Source organism: Mytilus galloprovincialis, chromosome 2, assembly GCF_965363235.1.
Source record: "Mytilus galloprovincialis chromosome 2, xbMytGall1.hap1.1, whole genome shotgun sequence".
Lineage (NCBI taxonomy): Eukaryota > Metazoa > Mollusca > Bivalvia > Mytilida > Mytilidae > Mytilus > Mytilus galloprovincialis.
In genome coordinates, this window is record NC_134839.1 from 100,945,566 (window position 1) to 100,971,247 (window position 25,682).

Genomic DNA, 25,682 nt, shown 5'->3' on the forward strand with positions numbered 1-25,682 from the left:
TTAATCCAGTTTGTTATTCATACAATGTGTTATTGGTTTCGAGATGTTGCATCATGCTGCTTGCAAAGATATGTTTAAGTAATTTGCAAGTAATGCTTGTTAAGGATAAAGGTCTGTAGTTACCTAGGTTATGTTTATCCCCTGTTTTTGAATACAGGTGGGACATATGCGTGGTTCAGTCCAGTCAGATGGTTACGTGGCTTTGTCTGTTATTAATGATTTGGTGAATATTAATGTGAGGATGTATTTCATGTCTTAATGTTTTGTTTAAGTATTTTGCCTGCGATAGTATCAGGACCAGTAGCTTTATTAGGTTGTTTTTTTTTTAGTTTTTTTTTAAGTTTATAAACACCATCCCGGTATAGATATTGTTATGGTTGTCATTTTGGGATGAATACTAGGACCGGGCTTTATCTGGAATGTCAGTATTTGCTTCAGATGTAAAAGATAACTGAAATTGTTTGTTCAGTATGTTCGCTTTCTCATATGGATTTGCATGCAACGTACCTTCACTTCTAAGAGGAGCTACGCCGATATTTTCATTTTTCTGGCTTTTAATATAAGAATATAGCTTTTTGGTGTAATTTTGAAGCATGGTAAGTCTGGTTCCTTTATTTCGATATCAAAGATAATATTTTTCTATATATATATATATATTGACAGTAAGAGTTTCTCATTTCTTTTTGGGGCTTTGTTTTAATTTCATAGACCTTTAAGCGTCTGTCTCGAGTCAGAAGTCTATAAACCCATGTTTAGGTGATTGATGAATTGTTTTGTTATAAATAAGGTTTCATGCCAGATACATCCACTTCATTTGAACTAAATTTTGTATATAATTGTCTCATTGGCAATCATACCTCATCTCCTTATTTTGATATTTTATGTTTTGAAAATTTAAATGTTGAGCGTTTCACGAATGATTTGGCTCGTTTCATCAGTTATGGTGCGTTATCGTGTTACACTGCTTTTTTTGACAGGTTCTAAATAATATCTCAGATGGTTCCCAGGCAGTAAGATCTAGTGGAACTTATGTTCAAATAATTGGGTATAAGACAATTCGGCCTAAGACAAGTCGGCCAAAGTAAACTCGGACCGTCTATACAGTGAACTCGGATTGCCTATAAAATCAAATCAGAGCCAGACAGACTTCAATGCCAAAGTCTTTTAAAAGTAAAGTTGTGACTATATAATTGAGTGAATTTTTTGAGGTGGGGTGGGGTGGGGTAGAACTGATTGGCATAGATGGGGCACCGCTGAAATCATGCTTCAGTGATTCCCTAAAATAATTAACTATTTTTTTTCCACAAAGAGGGTGGGGGCAGAGCACACTGCCCCTCCCCCTAAATCCGCCTCTGATGAAAAATACAACTCTGACTGTGTATGGAGACAAGGTGGCCTTTAGACAATTTAATATCATAACCTTTTTTGTGTAGACATGCATCTGTCCATAGTTAGAGATCAGAATAATTAAATTAACTTTCTGATTGTTAATCTTATTATGACTTTATGTTATATACAATGAGACTGTGATTACTATAACTATTTGTTATGGTAATCTCAAAATGATATTTTGATCAACAATTTTTTTATTTTTTTATTTTATTCAAAATATAGAATCACCATGGATGTAGAAATTAAATTTTACATGTACATTCATGTACATTAAACCAATTACTTTGGGCTCAATACTTCATTTGCAAATGCAGCAAGGTACAATGTATGTGAAATTATAACATTTAACTATTTAAAGAGAACAAACACTATGTTTATACATGTATATATACTTTGTCTGAGTTGACATTATTTTGTTTTTTGATTTTTGGAAGAAGAATTTATGTAAAGTTATATTCCCCAAATAACAGTAGAAAAACCATAAAAAAAATAAAAATAATTTTCATCTACTAATGAACTAGAAATCGTAAACTTTTTATTTCCCAAGTAACTTTATTTATTTTCTTGCATTTGTGTAACACAATTGTGTTTCATATCATTAATTATCAAGGAGTATTAATTAGGAAATTTATTAAAAAGGAATTAAATAATTCAATAACAATCATGTACACTTTGGACACTTTTAAATAACGATCTGTTCAAATATTATAGACATACCATGTATACCCTGCAGCCAATAAATGACCATGTCTACTGTGAAATAACATGTATCCTTCAGGGTTTGACAATTAACCATAGACTAGAATTATTTAACATCCAGACGAATACGTAACCGGCCATTAGCTATGGGCCAATGTTTATGGACAACTGGACTATATAAGATCCAGCTTTGGACTTGAAGGAGGACGGATTGGTACAAGATATTGGTACCGGAGATTCCGCTAAGGTCCCCCCCCTTTCGAGGGTAGGCTGGAACTTATGCGCTTAATATCCGAAATACTCTAACAGGAACGAACAGTTATACTATACGATCACGTGCCCGTGTGAGATATTGACCATTCGAACAATTTAACTTTAAAGACAGTTTGTGAACATTCGAACATTTGAACTTTAGAATCATTCTTGAATTTGTAATTACGTAATAAAATATATTTATCCTATTAATGACTTCGTCACATAAGTCACGATTTGATGCCGTTTGACCACGATCGACTTGGATTGTCTAAAATAACGCGAAGGAATACAAAAGGTAAGAACTCAGTTACTTTCATTTTTCTTAATGGAAAATCAAGATATTTCTATGTCAGTACAAAAAGAAGAAAAGGCTTTTTCAAGGGATATTACACATATTAAGTAAAGTTTTTAATTTTAAAGGGATTGAGGCTGTACTTTTAAAAGGCTTAAAATCTGATGTTTTTTTTTCACGAAATGTGGTTGGCACGATTTTTGTTATTAGGTATTTTTAGGTACTATATATATATAGGTCAATTTAAAAATTATGAATACACATTTTTTTGTTCATAAGAATGAAAGGTTATTTTTGTTTGTGTTATTTTTTATGCTGTAGGTGTTGTTTACGAGATAGGATAGATTAAACATATGATTCTTCAAAATAAATCGTTTTTGTTTTGTGAAGTTTAGAGAAGCTAGTTTTTCGTTTAAAGTAAATATGTAAAAAGATAAAATGTCTGATACATTAGCATTTTTTTTTTTTTTTTTCGTATTTAATGGTGGTTTTTGGTCATATTATGGGTTGTTTTTTTTGAAGATACACTCAATTATTCTAGAAAACATATGTTTTACGTAAAATTAGTAGAGCACCGGTGTAAATTAAGGTTGATTTAGAACCTTTGGTAGATGAAGTTAAGGGTACATTGAGGATACATTGTTTGCGTATTCTAGCCATTTGATGATTAATGGGTTTATGCAGTTGGGTAGTGTGTATGCACATTTGTTAAGAGAAAACAAATAGTCTATAATTTTAGATTCCAACCCCTTCTTCGGATGATTAACATAAGTGATGTTAAGTTATTAAATGGTGCAAGTTGTTTATGGTGTTAGATTACGCCATATTTACATATTGTTAATAGATTAAGAGAAGTATCTTCATAAAGTAGCACATTAAAGAAAAACATGGATATGTTTGCCCTTAGGGATTTACTAGTATTGTTGTAGTAGACTGATATTTGTAAAGAAAAAATAAGAGACATATGAACTTCAGAACTTAATGACAACATTTTAGTGAAATAGATAATTGATATAAAAGGAAAACTAGCATTCAAGTAAAATTGAAATTCAAAAGTAAACAATGATGAGGATTATAATCATGAAATAAAAATAAGGAAATAATTAATTAAGGAGTTGAAAAAAAAAAGAATCTTAACGATGTGTTTTGTTCATTAATAGGCATAGATTTTTGTTAATTGTTTTAGTTTTTAAGATGTTAGTTAAGTTTTAAAATCAGATTTCAACTTATACCCTAACACTGAGCCGTATTGAAATGTATAAATCGGATAGGCAGTAGGTTTGAAATTTTAAAAAAAATTAATTTTTTTATATTAGATATATAAAAAAGGAAGGAATCATTATGATGAGGAAACTATATACTAATTTTGGAAAAATGTAATAGATTACAGAGAACAACATTTTTTTTTCGCAACAAGTTGTTGTTGTTGTCAAATATGGAATATAGTCAGTAACCAATTGCGCAAGATATAGTTATAATTTTTATCAATGGAATCTTAATTTTATTTTTAAGAGTGATGAGAATAAATATGTGATCATATGTGGTCTGTATTTTATGTTTAGCCTTAAGATTAATTAATGAGGAACTAAATTTAAATAAGTAAAAACTATTACAATTGGTAACAAAGTAACACATATAATTTTAGTAATTTTTTTTATTAGTATCATGTAGGTGTAGGGGTTATATAAAATGATCGAATTGATTTTTGTTTATTGTAAATTTTTAATGATTTATTTTACGTCTAATGTAAATATTATGTAGGATTTGTAAACTTGTAGAAGTTGTTTACGACAGATTCCCCCTTTTATTTAGTTTTTGTTCTAACAGATAATTCGATAAAAAAAAAGAAGATATTGATTTATATGTAGGAATTGTTTTACAAAATATTGCTAGGCTTGGACAATCCTGAGAACTCAAGGCGAGTGAACAAATTATCAATAATCTGATAGATGATAAATAAAAAAAAGAAACAAGGGGAAGTAAACAAGTTTTAGTTTGTCCAATTTGAGATAAATTTATCAGCAGGGTTTAGGTGCGATCTTCATTGGAATAGCCATATTTTTGTACTGTTAATTAATTAAGAATATATCTTGGTTAGCCAAAAAGAATGTTGTGAGTTCTGGTTCTAATGCCACGAACAATTTGGTAAAAACAAATGGTGTCTTCGCAATTGGTTGGAATATATGTTACTGACAACAGAGAGATGTCTTCCTCCGTGCCATTGGTCAAGGACAAAACTTAACCCAATGACGATGTTATTAACAGCCTCTTTAGAAGGACGAACCAACCAGCTAGATGCGTTAACTACTACGTAATGAAGATGATGATGACCGACACTTGTACAAAGATTTGCGTCCTTTCCCGCAGTTGATGAACATTATACTATGATGGTGACGGAAATAAAACATGAACTATGTATACCGAAATATTGAACTTATGATTCGAATGAACTATGTGTAACTATATTCCACTATTGGACTTGATGAATGTAATGAACTTATTATATCCTGATATTGAACTTATAGAACTTTATAAACTTTAGATGTGTGGTGATGGTTACCGGAAACCTTACAATGAACTATTAGGATAATCTACAGGAAGAAAAACTACCGTATTTTATTGAACTTTCGTTCTATTTTGGATGGAAGGCATAATATGTAACACAATTGTGTTTCATATCATTAATTATTATTATTATTACTGGAGTATTAATTAGGAAATTCATTAAAAAGGAATTGATTACAGCATAACCGAACATTCAATGAAATGTACTCTTTGGACACTAAATAACGATCTGTACGAATATTATAAACATATAACCTGCAGCCAATAAATGACCATGTATACTGTGAAATAACATGTATCCTGCGGGTTAATTGTATAGGTTGACAATTAACCACAGACTAGAATTATTCAACACCCAGACTAATACGTAACCGGCCATCAGCTATGGGCCGATGTTTATGGACCACTGATACAACTGCTTAATTAGCCAATCAGAATAACGTATTGTAATGAAACATACATCTAATGTAATTATATATAAATGTATATCTTAAATAATTATATAATGAATAAATAAACATATCTTGTTTTTATTAGGTAGATTTTCTCAAAATTGTCGAAGTTGTATACAAGATTTATTTATTTTTATTTATTTTGTTTTTGTTTTAACCAGATAACTTGATAGTTTTTTTTTATTTTTACAAAGAAAGTGTTTTATCAAATTTAGCTAAGCTTGAATAATCAAGAGAACTAAAGGAGATTTACCAGACGATTGATAATAATAAAAAAAAGAAACAAAGGGGAAGTTGACAATTTTTAGTTTTCTAAATTGAAATAAGTTTTAATTTATCAGTGGGGTTAAGGTGCGATCTTCATTGGAATAGCCGTATTTGTGTACTGTTAATTAATTAAGAATATATCTTGGTTAGCCAAAAAGAATGTTGTGAGTTCTGATTCTAATGCCACGAACAATTTGGTAAAAACAAATGGTGTCTTCGCAATTGGTTGGAATAGATGTTACCAAGGAATTGTATATTTAAATATACAATTCCTTGATGTTACTGACAACAGAGAGATGTCTTCCTCCGTGCCATTGGTCAAGGACAAAACTTAACCGAATGTCGATGATAACAGCCTCTTAAGAAGGACGAACCAAATAGCTAGATGCGTCAAATACTACGTAATGGAGATGATGATGACGACACTTGTACAAAGATGTGCGCCCTTTCCAGCAGTTGATGAACTTTATACTTTGATGGTGACGGAAATAAAACATGAACTATGTATATCGAACTATTTAACTGGTGATTCAAATGAACTATGTGTAAATATATCCAGCTATTGGACTTGGTGAATGTAATGAACTTATTATAAACTTTAGATGTGTGGTGATGGTTACCGGAAACTTTGCAATGAACTATCACAATAACCTACAGGAAGAAAAACTACCGTATTTTATTGAACTTTCGTTTTATTTAGGAGGAAAGGAAAATGTAACACAATTGTGTTTCATATCATTAATTATCAAGGAGTATTAATTAGGAAATTTATTAAAAAGGAATTAAATAATTCAATAACAATCATGTACACTTTGGACACTTTTAAATAACGATCTGTTCAAATATTATAGACATACCATGTATACCCTGCAGCCAATAAATGACCATGTCTACTGTGAAATAACATGTATCCTTCAGGGTTTGACAATTAACCATAGACTAGAATTATTTAACATCCAGACGAATACGTAACCGGCCATTAGCTATGGGCCAATGTTTATGGACAACTGGACTATATAAGATCCAGCTTTGGACTTGAAGGAGGACGGATTGGTACAAGATATTGGTACCGGAGATTCCGCTAAGGTCCCCCCCTTTCGAGGGTAGGCTGGAACTTATGCGCTTAATATCCGAAATACTCTTAACAGGAACGAACAGTTATACTATACGATCACGTGCCCGTGTGAGATATTGACCATTCGAACAATTTAACTTTAAAGACAGTTTGTGAACATTCGAACATTTGAACTTTAGAATCATTCTTGAATTTGTAATTACGTAATAAAATATATTTATCCTATTAATGACTTCGTCACATTTGCACCAAAATTGCTTTCATCCTTTCTTGTTTATCTCAACACTTTGAGTAAGATACTGTATATCAGTCTAGTAAAATATATGAAGGAGCATGTACAATAACAATTTTCTGTGAAAGTTGCACATGTATGAAAAGAGGTGACATCCCATTAGTCCGACAACCATTATTCCGACAGCCCATTACTCCGACAGCCCAATACTCCGACAGCCCACTATTCCGACAACCCATTACTCCGACAGCCCATTACTCCGACAATGCATCTGTCTTGTGTGTATTGGTAATTTGTCTTTAAAATGACAAACTCTGTTCTCTTGAATATTTGGGGTTGTCCGTTTTGATTCCTATTATTCTTTCCATGCGGGATAGTTGTCTCATTATATTGGAGTTGATACATATGCTAATTGCAACTGCTAAGTCCTTACATTCGACCCTCTTTCGTTTTACGTGTCTGGGTAATTATTTGTTTATATTTCGTCGTTTGTGTGTCAACTGTCAGTCTGTGCTGTTCTAGTTCGCCTGATGTTTTTTTTTTTTATGAATACGGTATCATGTTCGGGAATGTGAATCCACGGAATACGGAGATAACTACAAGTCACTTCCAATAGCGATAGATCAGACATAGTCTGAGAGATGACACTCAATATATAATATTTGTAGGGATACTAATTTTATATCCCAAGCTTATTTTAAAATCTAGAAAATTATGCCTTCTTTATAATGGTTGGGGGAGGTACAGGACTTATGATTACAACAAAACTTATTACGAAAAACAAATATGACGGACATGAACATTTCGGCAACTTCTATTTAAATATTCATGAGAAAAAGTGATATCGGGTCAGGGACTTTATATATGACAAAGAAACAAACAGTCAACGCAATTTGACTGCTTTTAAAAATAGAACGAGTGCAGTATAAAAGCCAATAACAACTAGTAAAAAATCTAAGACAATGTGTGAAATTCTTGTCACGCTTGTGTCTTTGTCAAATTATCTAATTGTAAAAACTTAGTACATTATGTGTTTTGTGACATACTTGACACTTATTTTTCATTTAAAGATTGTTTCAAGGAGAAAGATATTAAGATATCATTGATTTTAAGAAAGGTAGTTCATATGTTAATTAAGAATCGGTGCTCACCCATTACATTAGGAATAGAAAATGCCAGATACTAAAAAAATCGCATTGTACAGCTGATAAAGTTGAGGATGAGCGTCATTTTTCAATCGAAGGCTCCCTTCAAAATAATTTGAGGGAGGAACTCTTTCAGCATTTTTCTAGCACTTGTCAGAACTTTAAAAAGTTAAGATAAACATGATTGATCTTCGATGTTAACACAAGAAAACTTAACTTCTATGGGGAAAATGATGATTTTATTGTTAGTTCATTTGAATTATGTAGTACAGATCAGTACAGGTCTTGATACTGACTGTTGTTTCATATCAATGTGTTAGTTCTTTTTTTCCTATTTTGTTTTGGCTCATATTGTGACTGAGGCTTAAGGTGGAATAAAGATAACTAGTATATATTAGTATTGTAATGTCTTAATGTTGACCCAATCATTATACCGCCGCTTCGAAAAAGTGGGGAGTATACTGTGTTACCTCTGTCTGACCGTCCGTCCATCCGCCAGTTCGTCCGTCCGCCCCGTGAATATTTTCGTTGCATCTTTTTCATGAAAAACATTACAAGGATTTCTGAAATTTGGTGTCTGGGTTTATTGTAGTCGGGTTTATCGGGTGATGCATGTTTACCGAACACTTTTTACATGAGAGCTAAGTTGAACATTTTCGTCATATTTTGTTCAGAAACTACAATACAATGATTTCTGAAATTTGGTTTCAAGGGTTTATATAAGTCTGTTATAATACTGTTTGATGCTTTTTTAGATTCACATCTCAACAATTTCCTGTTTACCGAAATATTTGGGCGGGGTATCACCAGTAGCTCGCACCATCACTGGTTGGTCTTGATTTATATGCTCTTTATAGACCCTGTTATTTAGAAAATGAAATATTCTTTTCTGTTCTATTCTATATACAGATTTCGAATTGAATATATAGAAAGTATTCGAACTACCTTAGTCTTATGTAATATATACGGAGTTATTTCTTAAAATATGCTATTACATAAACGTAATAATACAGACAGACAAAAAAATATTTTACCCTGATACCCTGATACTTGACTTGATAAGTGTCGGACTTATGGGTTGTCGGAGTATTGGGCTGTCGGAGCAATGGGTTGTCGGACTGTTGGGTTGTCGGACTTATGGGTTGTCGGACCAATGGGCTGTCGGACTAATGGGCTGTCGGAATAATGGCGTGTAACCTGAAAAGAAACGTAACCTGATGATAGTGTTTCTTTGTTTACATTGACTTTAATTTCACAACTAAAATTCCTAACAACAGGACCAACATCAGAAACATTTCCATATTTTCTTTTCTTTTTAAAACAGATACAATGTACATAATAACTCATACAGACTTAGCCTAGTCCCCTTTCATGGATAACACCTGCCTCAAACATGTATTAAATATATTATTGTAATCAAATCAAAATTGAAAAACATGCCATTGTCTTTTTGAAATGAAAAAAGTGACCTTCTTACATGTATATGTACAATGTATGTGTAACAGTGTATACCGTTTAAAGTATTTTATAACATATTTCACAAGTTTCTATGACATTTGTGACAATCTGTAAAGTTTCTATGACATTTGTGACAATTTGTAAAGTTTCTATGACATTTGTGACAATTTGTAAAGTTTCTATGACATTTGTGACAATTGTTAAATTTCTATAACATTTGTGACAATTTGTGAAGTTTCCATGACATTTGTGACAATTTGTTAAATTTCTATGACATTTGTGATAATTTGTTAAATTTCTATGATATTTGTGACAATTTGTAAAGTTTCTATGACATTTGTGATAATTTCTCAAATTTCTATGACATTTGTGACAATTTGTTAAATTTCTATGACATTTGTGACAATATGTTAAATTTCTCTGAAATTTGTGACAATTTGTAAAGTTTCTATGACATTTGTGACAATTCCTTAAATTTCTTTGACATTTGTGACAATTTGTAAAGTTTCTTTGACATTTGTGACAATTTGTAAAGTTTCAATGACATTCGTGATAAATTGTATAGTTTCTATGACATTTGTGACAATTTGTAAAGTTTCTATGACATTTGTGACAGTTTGTAAAGTCCTTCAGCAAACTTTTTGGCATCCTCTACTCCTTCACAACATTTCTGCCATGATATTGGAATAGATTCAACTCCATAGCAAGCCCCTGCTATAGCACCTGCCATTGTTGCTACAGTATCTGAATCTCCCCCTAATGATATAGCATAGACAATGGTCTTTTCAAATGAATTTCTGTCCTTTAAATCTGAAAAGTCTTTCTGTGAACGGAGGAATGAATACACTGCTGCAGGAACAGATTCAAATGCTGAGATATCAGCTCCTAATTCAGTGTGTACTGTCAGTTGAGTTGGTTGTTCTTCTTGTTTTAAATACGTCTTGATTAATTCTAATTTTTCAACATATGTTTTAAGTTTTTGCTCTGACTTGTCTTCCTTTTGAGGTCCTTCCGATGATTGATTTGTCTCTTTTGGTTCCTCTTCTACCATTTTCATCAGTGTTATAAGAGCATCTACCATTTCATCAGGTGAAAATGAGCTTGAACTGTTTAATGCCATGTCTACAGCATAACTCTGGAGAACAGCACCAAGAATTGCCTGGTTATTACTGTGTGTTATACTTGTAATTTGTGTAACTAGATCCTTTGACTTTTCTGGGTCATTATCTTTGAATGTAAATAATGCTGCTGGAGCTATTCTCATGGCACCACCATTTCCATAAGACCCTGAACCACCAAATTGTTTCTTTGCTGGTCCAAAAACATCCTTATAATCTAATTCTTTCAGTTGTGAAAAAACATTGATAACATTTCCACCATAACCCCTGTCTGGTTCATCGAAGTAATTCTCAGAAAATCTTTCAGCCATGTCACTTGCATCAAATCCCTCATTAATCACTAAAGACTTCGCTACTGATCTTGCCATTGCAGTGTCATCTGTAAACTCGTATATTCTGTGATTATCTTCTTCTTTACTGACCGTTTCCAAATTTTCTATCGCTCCAATCACTTTGTTAGGGTTAATTGTTTTGGCCCACAAACTTTCAAAAATTGCTCCAATACAGTCACCAACAACAGCTCCTACAAGCGTTCCTTGAAATTTTGAGAGGGTGGTAGACATAATTATTCAGAATTTCCAGTATTATAACATTCCGTCTTGTTTTGTTTACCTAACTTCCGGATAAACAATATAGACGGTCCGAGGTGAATTCAAAGAAGGGACGAGTTGTTGTGTTGAGTTAATCCTTATTTCCGGAACTAACTAATTAGTCTGGTTCACGGTACGTCAAATAGTTTTTTGACAAGCCAAACAAGTACCAGTATAAATCTTGGCTATTTTTTGTGGGTGCCTAAGTTTCGTAGATTATTATCATAATGTCAGAGGCCTTAGAAGCACAGTTAGATATTCTACAAAATGAAAATGCTTTCTTGAAGAAATATTTCGCTTTACGACAGAAATGCGAACAAATACAACAGGTAAAACTAAAAGATAATAAAAAAAAATATCAAGAAAATCAAGAAATCAGATTTTTTTTAAGTCGTCTTTTACAGAATTTCCATTATTAGTATAAAATTATACCGACTATCGTGTTTGGTATTTTCTCAAAAAAGTCAATACTTTAGATAAACCAAAAAAATGATGATTGGCTTTGGTAGGCTACACATACATGTACATGTAGATGTATCCCCTCTGGTTTTATAATTTAATGTTGATACCTCGAATGACTGAATAACACTGTTACATGTAACATGAGGCAGGCATTACCTGTTAATGGGGACAAAGTCTTTATGAATTATTTTTTTAATTCAAACATGTTAATAAAAGAATCGGAAATACAATGTACCGTAATGTTTCCGATATTGGTTCTGTTGTTACGGATTTAGTTGTGATGTTATTTAAGTTATGACGTCATATTCAATGTAAACAAAGAAACGCTGTCATTAGGTCACGTTTTTTTCATATCAAACAATTATTAAAAAATGAATTGGTATTGAGTTCCTTCCTTATATTTTAGTAAACTGATATATATATATATATATTATTTATTCAAAGTCTCATGCCAACAAGACCGGAAAAGGAAGTAGATTTCTGCGCAGATGCAGGGATTTAAAAAAGTCTGAAAAAAAAGTTAACGATTTTGAGTTCATTAGCAAATGAAAATCTCGGGAAATTTTCACCGAATTTTTTCAATTTTTTTTTTTTTTTTTTTTCTACTGTAATTGGGGACTTTGTCCCCATAATATCTGAATAACACTTGTTATGACCGAATAACACTTGAAATTTTAGTATTCGCACAAATTAGTGACTTTTTTTAACATTGGTTATTAAATATTAGTATATTTTAAAGATTTTTATAAAGACCCCATTATGGTAGAAAAATCAATGAAATAAAAAAAAAAAAAAAAATCCAGAAATTTTCATTCTCTTGATGAACTCTAAATTGTTAACTTTTATTCAGACTTTTTTAAATTCCCGCATTTGCGCAGAAATTCCTTCTTCCGGTCATGTTGTCATGAGACTTTGATTAAAATATATATTTATCAGTCTAGTAAAATATAAGAAGGAACACAATACCAATTTCATTTTTAATAATTCTTTGATATGAAAAAAATACCTGATGATAGTGTTTCTTTGTTAAATTGAACATGTTGAATATGACGTCAGAACTTAAATAACGTCACAACTGAAATCTAGACTGGTATCCTGCTATATATAATCACCTTGTTCATGTTGTTCTGTGAAATATGTAATATGCACATTTATCTAGACAGGTGAACAAGTCTAAACTAAAATCCCTAATAATAGAACCAAAATCGGAACATTACAGTATTTCCGTTTCTTTTTTAACAGATTTTGAAGTTTAAATATGTTTGAATTAAAAAAAATAATTCATACAGACTTCGTCCCCTTTCACAGGTAATGCCTGCCTCATATTAACTTAAAAATGATATATAATTAACAGGTAAGTTCATAAAGATCGTTATAAATATAGCCAACATGGCGACCAAGGATAACCCATATATACCATGTGACATGGTCGCCATGTTGGATGTACACACTTATTGACACTATATTTAAAACGATCTTAATGAACTTATCTAATTGCTGTAAATCATTTTAAGTTATCAAATACAATTATATTATAATATTATTTAATAATCAATGTTTGAAAGACACCAATATGTGCTAATATTAAAATTTCAAGTGTAATTCGGATAAAAACAGTGTTATTCGGTCATCCATTTATAACATCATACATAACACTTAATTTTCATTTTAACCTATATATGAAGACTGGAAAATTTTCAGGTGCAACAGTAGAAGTAGCAATTGATAAATCTTGAGTTCTGAATGGATATATAACTATCAAATGCATCCAGTTTTAGACATATGGAATTTTATCAGATTACTTTAAATTGTGTATACACTATACACTCAAACTTTATTTTTTGTTGTTTTTGCTATTTTAATATTTTTGTTGGCCATTTTTGTTTCTGTTTTGAATTATATTAGAAAAAAAATTCACTCAAGTTTTTTATGCCCCATTTATGGGCATTATGTTTTCTAGTCTGTGCCTCTGTTTGAAAATTATATATTAAGAAATGATGATTGTCTTGAGATGTGTAGCTGTTTATTTTTTAAAAATTACTGTTAATTAATATTAATTTTAACTATGACTGTATGTCATTTTATATTTTAATATTTTATGATGTACTTAAATGAGTAGTTATAGTTGCCAACTCCATTACTTATTTGAATTTTGAATTGAGATTATTTCTGGAATAAGGAAATGGGAGAGGTTAAAAAAAAATAGGGGGAGGGGTAAGATTATTCTCATTTCAGATTTTAGAAATCAAATAATTTTTCTTCAAATATTTTTTTTGAGGGGAGTAATATTCAACAGCATAGTGTATTGCTCAAACGCAAAAAAAAGTTTTTTTTAAGTTTATTATACTACTCCACATTCATTCTGTGTCAGAAACCTTTGCTGTGTCAACTATTCTTAAATCACAATCCAAATTCAGAGCTGTATGAAGCTTGAATGTTGTGTCCATACTTGCCCCAACTGTTCAGGGTTCAACCTCTGCGGTTGTATAAAGGCAAGCTGCGCCCTGTACATTTGTACATAAATTTGCCCTAATAACAATAATATAGAGACTGTATTTGCATTTATACACATACAATGAATCTACAGACTTCAAAACAGTTTTTATGATTGTTTTAGGTGGCATGGGCAAATATATATATACATTGTATAGGAATAAATGGTTTTTGGAGAATCACTGCGACATACATTGAACATAATTAAAACAAAATATTAAAATACCATGTAGTATATATATGTACATGTATAATACATCATACAAGACTGTCATGTCTGTGAGGAGCAAAACAAATTGTTCATTGATCAGATATTTAGAATATTTAGTTAACACAGCAACTTGCATGACTTGTGTCTGGTATCAAATACAGCCAACCTAGGGTTTGTATATTTTTAATGTTAGTTACATTGTTGCTGTCTGTTAAAACATGGCACTATTATTGACAAATATACCAGTATTAAAATACTGTGTTCATAAAATTGAGAAAGGAAATGGGGAATGTGTCAAAGCGACGACAACCCGACCATAGAGCAGACAACAGCCGAAAGCCACCAATGGGTCTATAATGTAGCGAGAAACTCCCACAACCGTAGGCATCCTTCAGCTGGCCCCTTAAAAAATATGTATACTAGTACAGTGATAATGGACGTCATACTAAACTCTGAATTATACACAAGAAACTAAAATTAAAAATCATACAAGGCTAACAAAGGCCAGAGGCTCCTGACTTGGGACAGGCGCAAAATTGCAGCGGGGTTAAACATGTTTACGAGATCTCAACCCTCCCCTTATACCTCTAGCCAATGTAGAAAAGTAAAGGCATAACAATATGCACAATAAAATTTAGTTCAAGAGAAGTCCGAGTCCGATGTCGGAAGATGTAACAAAAGAAAATAAATAATTTGACAATGATACATAAATAACAGCAGACTACTAGCATTTAACTGACATGCCTGCTCCAGACCTCAATTAAACTGATTGAAAGATTATGTCTTCATCATATGAATATCAAGCACAATCCCTCCTGTTAGAAGTTTAGTATCATACTATCATAAAATATATGAGAAGAACATAACCCGTGTCATGCCAACAACTGTTTTTTTAAATAAATGTGTTTAGTTCCGATGCAAAGACCCTATAAGTGAATCAATATTAAAGCCAAAATATACATGTACATACAAATACTTTCAAGTTAGACTGAAAAGAAATTAAGAAAAATATTTCCTCTTTTCTAGGCAAATGAAAAAGTTGTCAATAGAATCCAGCATGTAAAGAAAATGATAAAGAGGTACAAACGTGAAAGGAGGTAGGTTGGACAAAAAGAAATGATTTATGTTCACAGTTTCACATGTTGCATTTGCCATAGATTTACCCTTGAATTGCTCATTTGGGTACTTTGGCTTCCTCTACCAATAAAAACAGACCACCACAAAAGAGTATAAAAGTGTTGAAAGTGGCATTAAACATCAATTAATCAACCAATCAATGTTTTTCCATTTATGAAATTTGTATATTTAGATTTAGTTGAGATATATATATCTTTATTACCAAAGTCTATATAAACTAAAGGTACACATTTGAATTACATCAACGTCAATATACCCAGTGAAATTAATTTATGCAGCTTTTGAATAAGTAAAAAAAAATATTTATACATAACATACACCTTGTATATAAAATTTTATAGTTTTGTTTTCATTCCTCATGTTTCTTGAAGACTCAAACAAACATGACAACAAGCTTTGCTGCACAATTGTAGAGCTATGAATAACCAGTATAAGTAAAAACATTTAACTAGAAGATGTTTTTTGCATGAAATTTAATATATTAACATGAAATTATATAACAATATTCTATCATTATGAACATAGCTAATTGCTGTAATTCAAACAATCAACAAAAACAGCTTAACCAGCCAATCAAAACACTGACATGTATAATCACATGTAGTAAACAAAATCATGTGTTAAGCAACATTAAAGTAATTTATTTTTGTGCAATTTGAAAGCTATTTTGGCTAGAAGTTCTCAGTGTTTACAAATATACATACACATGTAGAACTGTAGGTCAGAAGTGTTCTCATTTATTGGTGTAGTGAGTTGTATAATGTTGAAGTTTTAATTATTTATATTAGTATGATAAAACATGTATGTAAAAGTAATATATTTTGTAGGTATTTAGCCAACAGATTAGATGATTATGGAGATAATTATAGAGATGTACAAGTACCAGTTATGTGGGAGGTAGGAGAAATGAAGAGACATGTTTGAAATCTGTTTGAATTATTAACCATGAAAGAATACACTGAATACTCCCACAAACTTTTCAGTCAGTATTAAACATTAAAAGGTGTGGCATGATTTCCAATAAGACAACTCTCCACCAATAAGACAACTCTCCACCAGAGGCAAAATGACATAGAAGGTAATCAACTATAAGTCACTGTACAGCCTTCAAAAATCTTTACCACATAGCTAAGTTATAGGCTTCTGACTTTTGACAGCCACATACAGAATTTTGACTGCCACTCCAACCATCCTCCTATCTGGAACAGTGGTGAAACATTTGCACAAAATAAGAACAAAGTATCAAAATCAGTTTAAAAGGTCTTGTGCTCATCAAACATTTCAAATGTCAAAAACAACTAACAAGTACATGAAAAACACAAAGAACAGATCTAATAGAAGTCACAGTCACCTAAAGCTACTTCAAAGGCAATTACAATTAATTAGAAAATCTAAGACTACAATATCGTTTAGAGTACACATCAAACTTGCAATGATTTGAGTGTAAAGACGTCATTAACGAGGCTTGTATAGGGTATATTGGGATACGGGATATTTGCCATTTTAATTTTAGGGATATGGGATATTTGTCCTAAAAGTAAATGGGATATGGGATATTGATGCATTTATAAGGATATTGAATTTTTAACATGGAAAAAAATAAGTGGAATTTAAGTTAAGTACAGAAATATTTATGTCTAACTTAATAAAATTGCCCCAAAAAGTTTAATATTAAAGGTCATTTTAGTGTTTTGTTGATTTTTATTGAGTTTATGGTCGTTTTATTTAAAAGTCATCCAAACCCAAGCGAAAAGTATTGATCTATTTTCGATTTTTATATGCTCATATGTACTGATAATTTTAAAAGTATTTGTTTTGCTTTCCATACTTCGCTCCTTATTGTTAATTTTCCTTTTTTGGATGATGATGTTCCTTTGACACTATCTTACGATGTTTGTATATCACAACTCCTCCGCTACATGCCCGTGTCTGTTGTAACGTTTTGGATTTTAATGAACGAAATCTATGTATTACTGGTAAATTATTGAGTCAGGGATTTCGTTACCACAAATCACTTAAAATCTTTACTAAATTCTAGATTTGGTTTTGAAGTTTGGTTCTACCTGTAGAAAACTTATTTCAAACGGAATAGCACATCCTCATTTTTACGGAGATGTTGTTTAACGTGCCATTGGATGCTGGATGTGTAATGATTGATAATTTAGTCTCAGATGCAATACTTTTTATTAGCTGTAATTGGTTTTGAACTAGCTGTCAGTAACTGCGAGTACTCTCAGATCTGTACTTAGTGTCTTTTTGTTGATGGGATGTACAAGTACTCGGTCACGTCCACTCTCTGTTTTTGTTAGATGTATTTCTATTGTATCCATCTGATGAGTTAAGTCTTTTTCAACTGATTTGTATAGTTCGTTCTTACAATGTATGTTGTACTGTTACACCACTGTCCCAGGTTAAGGGGAGGGTTGGGATCCCGCTAACATGTTTAACCTCGCCACATTCTGTATGTATGTGTCTGTCCAAAGTCAGGAGTCTTTAATTCAGTGGTTGTCGTTTGTTGCTGTATTACATATTTATTTTTTTCGTTTTTTTTATACATAAATTATGCCGTTAGTTTTCTCGTTTGAATTGTTCTACATTTGTCATTTCAGGACTTTTTATAGCTAACTATGCAGTATGAGCTTTGCTCATTGTTGAAGGTCGTACGGTGACCTATAGTTGTTAATTTCTGTGTCACATGGTCTCTTGTGAAGAGTTGTCTCATTGGCAATCATACCACATCTTTTTTTATATTATATACTCATATGCATTGATAATTTTCTTGAAATAATCATAGATTTTTGTTAGATGTATCCATCTGATGAGTTAAGCCTTATTGTTGTCAATGTTTTTATTTATTTTGATGCTTTATATGATTACAGGATATTTTCTAGTGTTTTACCTCTTATTTTTTACGTGGCGAGGATCTTCAGAGGTCTCCACGTTTCACAGATTGCTCTGATGTGCAACGGCTGTTTTGCCATATCAAAAAGTAGATATTTTGCCGTATAAACTATGTTAATAACGAATAATTACTAAATAATCAATGTAAATTAATATATTTTCTTTCTATTACTGGTGTTATGAGGAAGGAAATTAAAAAAAAGTAACAAAAATATTGGGATCTATGTAATTCATAAAGTTCAAGATCACAGAGTCAAATGTTGTGTTATTTCTTTGCAAATCAAGGCTGTGCAAATTTTGCCTGCTGTAAAAATATTGCAACAGCTAGGTGTAATGTAGGTACATTTTATACATTAGCAGAAAGCTTCCTTGTGTTCAATTTTGAGTTATTGAACTTGCATGCTGAATATCCACTTTTTGATATGGACGTGCTCTGACGTCCCACAGTCTCAGCTTGTCTGGCAAAACAGCCGTTGGATGTCAGAACAATCTCGGACAAGAGACAGGGTTGAGTCCTTCTGTTCTTTCCAACATAGGTTAACGTGTAGGATGAAGTTTCTTATCAATGAAAGAAGAATGCTATCAAAATGAAATTTTACAGTCATATGCATCACGGTTTGAACAATTAAAAAAAAAGTCTGAAATTAGACCCCTTAAACTAAATTTATCGTTTAAGATCACATAAAAAGAGATTGTAGTTACGTTCGTTATACAAGGTTCTAAGATGGAACACTTCACCTTTTGGACACATATATTCTTATTTAACACTGAAAGTATGCACTGTAAATTTCCTTTAACACAGTTTGTTTTCCCAGTCAAAATGGTTGACGTTGTGATGATGAGGAAAAAAATGGGCTTGGGAATGAATTTATAATGTTTTTTTGGGATATTTCAAAATAGTTTTAGGGATATGGGATATTTGTAAAAAATATTTATTGGGATATTAGGGGTATATATTATAGGGATACGGGATATTGGGATAAAAACTTATTGGGATATGGGATATTGATACCCCCCCTAAACAAGCCTCATTAACAGTCAGAGAAAAACATGATTGTTTGCCATTCAAAAATATAGGCATGAACAGAGTGTAGGTCTGTAAATGTACATATGTGTGAAATTATAATTAGTTGGGTTTTAATTTAGGGCTATTCCATTAAAATGTATGTAGGAGGGTAGGAAGGGAATTTCTAAATATCCTTACAAACAAGAATTATTTTTAGATAATTTTGCATTTATAATGGTAATACATGCATAACAGAACCAGGACCCACATTAAATAATTAAACTTCCTTTCCCACTTATATTTTAATGGAGTAGACGTTATTGATTATTAACAAAATCAGTCTTGCCCAGAAACCTTTTATACAGCTGCAATTTTTGTGGTCATGTAATGGTATAGCAGTAGTTAGGTGATATTTACCATTATCCTTGTCCAGCATTTCAGTAGACAAAGTGTTATCTGTGTGACAGTTAATTTACATTAAGGAAAGTTTGGAATGCATAGTTATTGTTTCAACATACACTAAATCTTGTTTAAAATCAGTTTCTGTAGTATTTTACAAAAAAATAAAAAATATTGTGAATAACCTGATATTGATAATGTTTCTTTGATAGGAGGACAAATTATTAGGTGCAACAGAGCCATGTTCCTCTTTTGAAGATGTAGAAAAGGAAATCTCCTCCCCAATGAGCAGCACTGATAGAACAGTATCTGAGATCTTGTCTAATATCAATCCTCTACTAAAGGCTCATGGGATAGATCATATAACCCCTGGTTCAAAGGCAAAGAAATCAAAAGCAGACACTAATGCTCCAAAGAAGCCTGCCAATGCATTTTTGTTGTTCTGTACCCAACAGAGGTCGTCAGTTCAGGAAGAATATTACAAGGTATTCTTTATATATGGATAATTGAATACAAAATATTTGATTAACAGAACACTAGAGATTCTAGGCAAACCATTTGGCACCTCTGGGTTTCCCCCCATACTTTTAAAATGCAGATCGGGAGAAACAAAAAAAAAAGAAGTTTTTTAAATTTCATAGTGATGATAAATCGTGTTCAACTTATTTGAATATACATGATCATATATCAATTCCTATTTATATGAAACCGTGTTTGTCCAAAATTAACTGTAAAAAAAATGAACCAGTTGAGTTTTCACTTTGCTATTGTATCCTCTAGTTGGTTCAAGATGTAGTCCAAAGTTTTAATTTGATTGAACTATCAAAGACTGCAGTTTTTAAAGGAATCAGAATTTTAAAACCAAAAGTAATCCTAATTATAGGGGGCTGATTTGCCTTCTTTAAGCTGTGGAACCAAAACCACCAAAACAATTTAGACCAATTTTCAAGCAAATATAGATATAAGAAGATGTGGTATGAGTGCCAATGAGATAACTTTCCATCCAAGTCCCATTGCGAAAGAAGTAAATCATTATTGATCAAAACGGCCTTCAACACAGAGCTTTGGCTCACACCGAAAAGCAAGCTATAAAGGTAACCAAAATAACTAGTGATAAACAATTCAAACAGGAAATCCAACCATCTATATAAAAACTAGAAACACTTATCAACCACATCAACAAACAACAACCACTGAACAACAGGTTCTTGACTAAGGACAGGTGCAAATAAACACAGCATATTTATACATGTTTGGTATCTGATCATAGCTTAAATAAAACTTGGTACGTCCAAGATTAAGTGTTTCTGAAATATTTTTTACTATCTTGACTATACAGTTTGCAGATAAATTGAAGTTTCAAGCAAAAATAAATGCCAACAAGCACATCTTCAATTTGTAAATAGGTTGTTATACATTTAATTGTTTGTACATCAGTGACAAATACCAAGTTTACCTATTATAATTATACACAGCCTACCTCTAAATCATACTCAAGTGATGTGGAAAAAAATATGTTGGTGCAGGATCCTGTCAGATATGATAAGTGGTATTAATTACATTTAAATAAAGTCATCTTTTAAAGTTATTACTATTGCAAATTTTCTTTCACTTGGTATCACCACAAGATTGTGAATTGTGGTATTTTTTTCTAGTATTTTTGTTCTGATGAATAAACATGTATCTGCACAAAATCTGTACATACATCTTATTCTCATATTTAAAATGACAGGTTTATGTGAAACTGTAAATAGAAAAAAATACTTTTGTCTTTAAATATTCCAGGGGAGAATAGGTAGCAAATCTGGCTGCTTGATTCTCTAGCTACCGTTTTAGAACACATATTCAATAGTATGATGAACTGTGAAGTTCTATATGGCATGTATGGACAGCCTGCAATACTTAATTAACTTTCAATTCTGAGTAAAAGGCTGAAGATACAAAAAAAATATGAAGCTTAATTAAGCATCCCTGATTGCAATAAATGATTGATTGATTGTTGATTGCTAAGCATCCAGTGAAATTGCACTAAATTTAAGCTTGTGATAAAGGATGGGTGCAATTGTTTTTTTTTGAAAATCAATGACAATGGATGTTTTAGTGTTAGAATTGAAAAAGTTGGTTACTTCTTTATGTTATGATATGGACTGATAAAAAGTACATTTACTATCTTATAAACAAATAAAAACTTTTATTTGTATCACAGGATAAACATGAAGAAATCTCTAATCATGAAATGACAAAACGATTAGCACAGAAATGGAATGGCTTAACTCCAGAGCAGAAAAAGGTATTTAAATCTAAAATAAAATTTAGAATGGTAAGGCCAATTAAAATTAATTGATAGATTTTCATCCCCGCCCGCCCCTCTAAAATCGTCCCGCCCCGATTTTTTTTATTTTGAAAAATTTACGATTTGCGGATTTGTTCATCTCCGTTTCCAGTAACCGTCAAAAATTTTGTTTCCTTCCAAACTTCCTGTTTCAAATTTCGGTTTTCGTATTACTTCGAGTAATTAAATAAGATTCTGCAGCTCTATGATGACAAAATCGTTTACCGAGAATAGAGGTTGATTTCAAGAAGGGCATGAAATAATCGGGTTACAAGTAATACGCTGTGTCCAAGATGGCAAATTGCGGCATGACACACATTTCTGTGATTTAGAAAACTATTGATTTTTGTATTGATAAAATGACTTTGTGGAAGGAATTTTGGACTGTGAATTATACCGAAAGAGCACGAATCGTGGAACACTTTCGTAGAAATGAATAAATGATATGACGCAAGCACGAACTTGTTAGATTTATTACAGTATAATTGAGTTCAAAAAGTCGGCAAACATACTTTAATCGGAGAGCACGAATTTCATTACAAAATTGCTTGTCTCCACCGGGACTTGAACCCGGGACCTCTGTGTTACAAGGCAGCGCGCTAACCGACTGAGCTAAAGAAGTACTTCCTTAGCTCAACCGCTTACGGCTGACTAAGTGTTTACTAAGTTTTTCTAGGGGAAGCAATCCCGTCACACTACTTAGATTTACCCATGTCTTTTTTGTTGACAGACAGCACACACAGCTTCTGTCCCAATATCCTCAATAGACCCACTAAACATCTTCTCCTTTTTGGTTAAGTTCATGTTTTACATATTAATTATATTTGCATCTATAAGAAGAATCAAAACGGTTTCATTTTATTCTGAACTCGTAATTCTTTAGTTGCATATTTGTTTCATTTTATGGAGACAAAAAAATGGTCGCTTAAAAAGACACTAAATTTGGTGAAGGTAGTCCAACTAAAGAGAGCATTCTTCTTTTATGTTTTTGCTGTTTAGGTTTCTAAAGCAGCAATTACATGTAGAACAGTGGTTGCCAATAAGAGATTTTCATTCATGTTAAGCTTTGAAATATTGTGTACGATTCCTTATATATATGTATATACATAATATAAGCTTATTATTACACTTGCATATTTGAAGAACACGTCACAAGAGGGTTTCATAAGAAATAAAAATTAAAAAATAAAATCCTCCCACCCGCCCCATTTTTTTCAAAAATTTGGATGAAAATCTACTAATTAATTTTAGTTGGCCTAATGGGGAATGTGTCAAGAGACAACAACCCAACCAAAGAGTGGAAAACAGCCAAAGGCCACCAATGGGCCTTCAATACAGTGACAAAATTATAGATATCATTACTCCTAATAAAGGGAGAGACATAATTCAATTACATAACATATTGCAAAAAATGTACTAAAAAACTGCACTAGTAACATTTGAGTGATATCTTACACTGTACAGATCAGACTAATCCACAAATTTTTTTGTTTAAAGTTATAATTGTGTAATTATATTAAGATAAATTGCTTTCTAAACCTTGTGATCATCGTTTTGCTATAATTTAAATGTAAAAAAAATTGTATGGGTTTTATATACGTTATTAAAAGTTATTTACAAGGACATTCAGACAGTTAAGTGATTATAGTGATTTATGTCAAAATATTTTCAGGTGTATTATGACATGTATGAGCATGAGAAAGAACGATATGACAAAGAAGTCAAAGAATACCATGAAAGGGAATCTAAAAGTCAAGGAAACGTAACACAAGAAGTACAAAGTATGATGGGAAAAGAAGCTCAAAGTGCTGTAGATGCTTTAATGATGGATACTTAACAAACTACCAACAGTTTTAATTTATTAGAAAACTTGGACAATTGACATCAGAAAGCAAATATTTCACCATATATTAATAGTTTCTAGTTTTATGTGTTCATATTTGGCTGGCACCAAGTGCATCCATCCACAGTTTATTATTAATGATCTTTAGGCATGATTTCTGCATATTTTGCTGATTGTTTGCTTTGAGCATAATTTTTTGTTTTGTACCTACCAGGTCTATTCTTCCTTTATAGCTTGATTCTGACTTTTCTGCTGATTATGATCTTGTTTATTTTATAAAAGTTTCTGAATGATACATATACATTTCTGAAGAAGTTATTGCTTGCTTGCAGTTGACATACCGTTGAGTTTCGAAGAACTGTAGACTTTGAAAATGCAATTACAATCTTTCTTTTTTTTTGTAAACATTTTTGATGAACACAGAAACTAAATTTTGTAGGTTATTGGTGATGTGATCTATGTTTTGGACAGGATATAGATTACATTTAAATCAGAAACAATTTTACAAGCCACTGAGTTGTTTAAGAATGATCCTCTGTTAGATTTATTTTGTATAGATATGTAATGCAATACTTATTCTCAATTGTCCTTTTTTTTCATGCAAAAATACATTAGTGTCATTTGGCGAATGAATTCAAAATGATATAGCAACAATTGTTATTTTGTACAACATCAATAATACTCGTATATAATCTGTATTTATTTCAAATAGTTGTTAGATTGAAAAGCCTTAGTTTCCTTATTCTAACACTAGAATTAGCTGTCGGGAAATTAGTTATGTAATGTTTGTTTTTCGTATTTTTGTATTGAATAGTTTGGAATATATCAGGAATGTTAGTGTAATAAATAATTAATAATAATATATTTTCTTTTTTTCATTGACATGAATTTAAAGATATTTTGTAAATAACAAAGAGACAACAACTCTAAAACACAAACCAGACAATACATTTGATTTTAGTTCAACAGTAGACATGATTGATTGTTGGTTGATAAACGCCCAGTGGCAAATGTGTGATGCATATTCAGAACGACTAAAACATGAAGAATATCACCAAATAAACAGATTCTGGGGTTGAGCTTGGTACATCTAAGTATTGATAAAATGATACTCAACTTAAGTTTTGTCTCACCTCAGGTAAGTTCAGAGGACATCCTAAGGTGTGTTATTTCCATAGAAAGTATCAACAAGGCTAAAAGTTTGTAATTTGGTCATTTTAATGATACCCTTAATGGAAGGTCAGTTGTATGAGCATTTCCACATCTCATTTGCCATTGAGATAATCTGCCCCTTCCCCTCCAGTCAGAATAAAGATAAGAAAAATTGACTTTGAAATGATCAAAAATTGTGAGTTGGT

At 31.7% G+C, this 25,682-nt stretch overlaps 2 protein-coding genes across 3 annotated transcripts; one reads left to right on the plus strand and one right to left on the minus strand.

The window, feature by feature from the left end:
* The first annotated feature begins 576 nt into the window (after window positions 1–576).
* Window positions 577–25,184, plus strand: LOC143065139 (uncharacterized). Of its 2 annotated transcripts, none has more exons than XM_076238514.1 (6): window positions 577–596; window positions 15,733–15,803; window positions 16,671–16,740; window positions 20,362–20,634; window positions 22,356–22,439; window positions 24,154–25,184. In XM_076238514.1, the coding sequence occupies exons 1-6, from the start codon at window positions 594–596 to the stop codon at window positions 24,316–24,318; spliced, it is 666 nt and encodes a 221-aa protein (XP_076094629.1). In that variant the 5' UTR covers window positions 577–593; the 3' UTR covers window positions 24,319–25,184. The 2 variants fall into 2 exon arrangements, with proteins under 2 accessions (XP_076094629.1, XP_076094628.1); XM_076238513.1 differs by lacking the exon at window positions 577–596 and adding an exon at window positions 11,696–11,869.
* On the minus strand, window positions 9,601–11,618 carry LOC143065138 (ADP-ribosylhydrolase ARH3-like). The gene has a single exon (XM_076238512.1). It carries the CDS (start codon window positions 11,511–11,513, stop codon window positions 10,431–10,433), a length of 1,083 nt encoding a protein of 360 aa, XP_076094627.1. The 5' UTR covers window positions 11,514–11,618; the 3' UTR covers window positions 9,601–10,430.
* Window positions 25,185–25,682: the final 498 nt, after the last annotated feature.